Source organism: Protopterus annectens, chromosome 12.part0 (genome assembly GCF_019279795.1).
Source record: "Protopterus annectens isolate FY-2018-M chromosome 12.part0, PAN1.0, whole genome shotgun sequence".
Taxonomy (NCBI): Eukaryota; Metazoa; Chordata; order Ceratodontiformes; family Protopteridae; genus Protopterus; species Protopterus annectens.
The window spans coordinates 293,314,718-293,320,717 of record NC_056746.1 but is presented as its reverse complement, the minus strand read 5'-3'; the positions used below and the strand labels follow the sequence as shown (position 1 = coordinate 293,320,717).

Sequence of the window (6,000 nt, the reverse complement as noted above, 5' to 3'; positions counted from 1 at the left end):
TTTTCTTTGGTGATGCGAAGTGTTGTTTTTGTGCCAAATGTCCCTTTTGAAATTGTGGCCAACAAGTTCAACCTTGGTCTCATCAGATCATAACATTTTCCCACACGCTTTTGGGAGAACAGCCCAGACATATGGAGAATACGGGAGAGTGTCACATGTAGTACACAACCAGTACTTGCCAGAAATTCCTGCAGCTCCTTCAATGTTGCTGTAGGTCTCTTGGCAGCCTCCCTGGCCAGCTTTTGTCTTGTTCTTTCACCAATTTTGGAGGGACGTCCAGTTCATTGCAATATCACTGTCGTCCCATACTTTCTCCACTTTTTGATGACTGTCTCCACTCTGTTCCATGGTATATCCAATGCTATGGAAATTTTTTGTACCCTTCTCCTGAATGATACAAATCATCTAAGGGATCTCATTGCTGGAAAGGTAAGGTCTCTGAACCATGGCTTTTGATGTAGCAGGCAACTCTGTACATGTCAGGAAAATCCTACTAGGACAGCTGAACTTTGTTTGGGGTTAATCAGAGTCTCTTTAAATGATGGCAGGTGTGTACCCAAGAAGACTGAATGCTGTAATTAAGTCAAACTAATACTTTGTTGAAGCACCTTTGATGGGTGTGCACAGTTATGCAACCAGCTTACTGTACTTTTTTATTTTGTATATTTTTTTCCCCTAAAAGATTTGTTTTTCAATTGAATTGCACAGGTTGTTAGTCACATTAAAGGTGGGAAAAGGTTTGAAATAATTCATTGTGGTCTCATTTTTTTATATCACAAAAACTTGGCATTTTAACAGGGGTGCGTAAACTTTTTGTGTGTGTGTGCGTATATATATACATACATATACATATATATATATATACATACATATATATATATATATATATACATATATATATATATATATATATATATATATATATATATATATATATAAAATGACCTATAGAAGGTTCAAATGTATGAGTGGTGAGAAGTACTATTACATGATTTACACTAAAATGGACTACTGCAACAGATATCAAGTAAAACAAGAGCTGCTTGGGACAAGAGATGATGAAAACTAGTTAATTCATTAAAGGGTGAAATTAAAAATTCAAGTCCGTCTTACCTTTCATTTTCCAAAATCCCTCTAGCGTCAACAACAGGACCGCCTGTGCCAGTTTTGTCACGTGTCTGTAAACTTACTAAAATAAAAATATATATATACATATATAAGAATAGAAAATGTGTAAATTAATGCATCTATCAAAGATGATCTTAATACCATGCTTTAAAAAATATTTTCCCAAAAGACTGGAAAAACAAAAGCTGTGTAAGGTACTAACTACAGCTGTAAATGAACTCTCCTTGCCTTCACATTTTTGTTTGGTTTATACATTCCACAGGCTATAACTAGTTGTACCCAGAATGCATGCATCTACTAGTCTAACCACAAAAGCTCCTATCACGAGATTGAGAAGCAACCAAGCAGTAGTTCTTAATTTCATCAGCAGACACATGTATCTTAAGCATCCCTATTACAACACATAAATCTTTACTACCTCTCCAGCTGTGCCAGGGACATAGTGCTGTGAAAGGTGTGCTGCAGCAAGCTCCAATAAGGTATCCAATCTGATAATTCCTTCACCACGTTCAGCTCAAATATAGCGTACAAGCAAGGATAATGGACTGCACTCTTTCTAATTAAAGCCTGTTCCAGATAAGATCATCATGGTGGCCAAACACATACAAGTGAAGGAGATAAAACTGCAGTCACCTTTATACAATACAACCACTCCATTTTTTTTCCGTCATTAGAAACTTCTCTCGACAGAAACAGATCATAGGGGATTGCTAGGCTATCGACCCAGAGGTAATTTCAAGTCTATCCATTTCATCCCATTGTAATACCATAGAAATGTTAGTCAATACCCAAGATTGCATTTAGTAATGACTGCCCATGTCCAGGAGGGTTGTGAACACTATTCCCGTTAAGAATTTACAGTGCCCCACCCAACTGTCCAGGTTCCTTTTGAATAGTGTCAGAGGTGCTCCGTTTCACATGAATAGGCAGCCTACTCCAAAGATGCAGCAGTCACTGGGAGATAAATCCCTCCAGCATGTCCTATTCAAGTCGCAGGCCATACTTAGGTCCCTGGATCAGGTGGCCCTTGTCCCATTTGATTTACAGATATGAAGCAAGTTAATTAGGTTTTGCTTTGAGTTTGCTATGTAAACCAGGCATAAGTCTCCCCTAAGTTGTCTATATAATACAGAGTAAAGCGAAAGGAACTTTAGTCTGTCTGTGTACGGCACGTGCTGGAGTCACTTGATCTCTGTTAGAAACCTCTGAGGTCTCTCCAACTGCTGCAGGTGCTTAGTACAGTACATGCCGAATGGGGCATTGTACTGAATTAAAGACTAGTTTAGTGCAAAGTATAGAGGGGCTATAACCTCTTTTGCTCTCAAAGCAATGCCTTTACTAATCAAGTGTGCTACGCAGGAAGCCTTCCTTATGACAGTAGACACATGGTGGTTGAAGTTAAGGTCATGGTCAACTTGTGAAACCAAGTCCCTTACCACTTCATGTGTATTTAGGGTATTGTTGTTGATTTGATAGTGTGAAGGAACACTGTTTGTGCCTAAGGGAAAGATGATTAATTTCTTTGCGTTCAGTTTGAGTCTATGACTAAGACACCAGTCACTTGTCTGCTTAACACCCTCCTGGAGTATACAGACATCATTTGGGGATTCAATACTTGCATCCAGTTTGCAGTCTTCTGTAAACTTGGTCAGCCACAACCCTTTAGTTTTCACCAGAACTTCTGATAAGTATATACCAAAGAGTAGGGGGTCCAGTGCTGACCCCTGTGGCATCCCAATTATAACAGGTCTGATGGCTGATATGGAGTTGCCCACTTTGATAGTGTGTCCCCAGTTTGTAAGCCAGTTTAGCAGCACGACCCTTATTTGATTATGACTGGCAAATTTCACATCGGTAAATTTGTTTTTGAGACCTTCCTTAAAAGGCATTATGGGGAGTCAAGAGCTTTGCCAGCAGCCGAAAGCCTAAAGGTGCCAGGTGCAAACAGTCTCTGGAAAAGCAGCAAGGTTTGCCAACCATGGCTTCCCAGGCTGACAGGAACAGGATCCCCCTTTGAATGACACCATAAACTAAGCCAATTATTGAAATCAACCGTTTTTGTTTATACTGTGGTATCAATCTCTGTGAGCATAGTATGCTGCTCAAGGCTAGGGACACACCTGTCTGGGACAAGTACTTAGCTCAATCATGCCTCTCTTCATACAGTCAAGTGAGGTACATCTCATGTCATTCACTGAAACATGAACTATGACAGAGTCATAAAGGTACTTGCTGTTGAGAGACCCGAGTGCATGCATGATCTGACAAATCCTGGCACCAGACAGGCAGCAGACTGACTTTATCCTTGTCCAACATGTTGAGTGGGGCATCTGTGTCTCTCATTACTGAGTCTCCAATGACTTGAAAATTTGGTTTTTGAGTGTTATGCCATACGGGCTTGGTAGGTGAGACACTGGTGTTGCTGTGTGTCATGGATGCTGTGGGAACTGTGTTAGCTGTAGCAGCCTTGTGTTTTGGAAGTCTGTGGTGTCTCGGTAAGGTTTTTGACAGAACCTCTGTGTATGTTAGTTTTTGTGTTGGATGTGTACTGTGAGTAGTGGTACTATGTGCAAGTGTAGTGGTGGGTGGGTTGACAACCTCTTCCATGTTACTGCTTTGAGTACCAGAGAGCACGGATTCAAGATTCTTGGCATAGACACATCTCTCACACTCTGCAGTAGATAAAAGTTATTAGCAGAAGGTTGTCAATGTACATGAGGCAATTGCTAAACTGCCTCAAGAGACCCAAGTCAAAAAGTTTGGCAGGAGAAACAAGGGTGGTCCAACTGACCATAATGCTAGTTTGAAGACTGCTGTCACTGGGGTGGGGGGCTCAGGATTGATCAAGGAGTTGTTCAGTGGTGGCTGTGTCTACCCTTTTTTTTTGGATAATTTAATAGGTTTCAGCTCACTAGCAGTATTTTTTTTGACTAGGAAAGTACTAAGGATGAGGGGGCTACACTAATGTGCTACAGTTGTAGCAAATTGAAAAACTGTTGAATTAGTCTGGCTATGTCACAAAATTGCACGGCAGTGTACAATGATGCACAAAGCGCAAACAAGCAGTAACCTGCCCAAATTCTGGGCATAACTACCAGAAGCTAAAAAACTTTAAAAAGGTTCAAAAGGACCAATGAGGATGCTTATTACAAGTGCTAGACCAACCACCCTTCACCAGACGGGTCTCAATCAGCAGAATTCTCTCACTAGAGTACAGAAAGGCCCCTTCCAATCCAAGATGGCCTGGAAAACGTGCTCAGAACAAACAGCCACTACAAATAGACCCAGATGCAGCAAACCTGTATCTAGACTATGCTACAGCTACTAGCTATCCTAATTTTGACGGGAATCACTAGAGAAAGTTTAACACAGCAGAAAAATGGCAGAGAGACACTAAACAAAATGTTTAAAACAGCAGTCTACAGTACTGAGCTTAGAGATCCAAGTATGACTAATTATACATCCACCTTTACACATAATACCCAAGACCAACTAAGAAAGAAATAGTTCTGTAAAATCTTACCATAACCATAGATGTCCTTCTCTTCCATGTTGCAGTATTCATAACACAAAGGATTCCCCGCCTAGGCGACCCAAACATCCAGCCAGTATACCAAAGGCTTAAACTACTGCTAGGTACATGTAAAGTTGCACATAAGAGATGTTTGGGCGTACCATCCTCAGAATTGAATGCCCCAGTCAGAACACCAGTGCAAGGAAAATATGTAAACCAAATATCATCCAAAGAAAAACATGAACCAAGGGGGAAGGTGGTTGGGATAGAATACTGCAACATGGAAGAGGAGGACACCTATAGTTATGGTAAATGCACAAATTACAACAGGTGAATCATTCCATTAAAACTTATTTTGAAGATGAGAAGACCTACTATTACTTAAACAAGCACATATTAGAGTATAAAGGATGAATGAAGAAATATACGCAAAATGATTTTCATTTTGTTTTATTACACAAAAAAAATGTTTTAGTTCATAAGAGAAAATGTAGCCAATATCCATCTAAGTATTTTGTCTAACTGAGACCATTATTGAGGCTATTATTATCTTCCAAATCTGGTATATGTGCAGCTTAAACTGGTACTTAAATCATACTTCCAGCTTCATTGATATTATGTGCTTTATATAAAGAAATAAGTGATGCATCATTTCCCACTGAATGAAAATTATAGAATATCTTCCATGAAAACTGTATATGGAATAATTTACAGGGAAATGAAATGTCTGTCTTTACAAGGAGATACTATTATAATCGTGGTAATGAAAGACTCTGCAAAGAAATTGGGAAATACAAGCATCATCAAGTATTTGTTATACAGAAGAGATTTTTATTATGCAATTGACTACCAAGAGAGTGTTTATTGCCCTTTTTATAAATGGGTACAACTTAAATTGGTCATGCTATAGGCAGGCCACGTTTAAATTACGGAAAGGCACAGGACTGTGATGAAATAGGGCAACACAAGCACCAAGATAAAAATATACTTTGGAGAGAGCTTTTACATCTCTGGAGAAAGAGTAATTATAAGCAATTTGTTAGCATGAACGTACATTAAGCCTTATCCATGGATCCTTGATAATTGGTCAATATTTTAGCTGATGATCCTATGACAGAAGCCAGATATCTCTGGTATCATTGGATATCAACCATCTCTGGAAAAGCGGAAGTGAAACCCTGATTGGTTAAATGATTCCGATATTTTGCATAAGTTTAAAAGCCTTGAAAAATCTCTATTTGAGTTCAAATAAACCAAGAAATGGTAATTTTTCTCTGTGATACTCCTAACGGGAGGTGCATTCTTCCACTTTTGTTAGTAACTAAGCATGGGAAAAATGTCACTTGAATCGGCACGTA

The 6,000-nt window shown here is 39.2% G+C and overlaps 1 protein-coding gene across 1 annotated transcript in view; it reads right to left on the bottom strand.

Moving 5' to 3' along the window:
- SMURF1 (SMAD specific E3 ubiquitin protein ligase 1) overlaps positions 1 to 6,000 on the bottom strand; it is a 2,072,011-nt gene that overhangs the window by 1,173,427 nt on the left and 892,584 nt on the right. Inside the window, exon 6 of the mRNA XM_044089363.1 lies at positions 1,114 to 1,189. Coding sequence (XP_043945298.1) covers positions 1,114 to 1,189 — 76 coding nt within the window. The remainder of the gene's footprint in view (positions 1 to 1,113; positions 1,190 to 6,000) is intronic.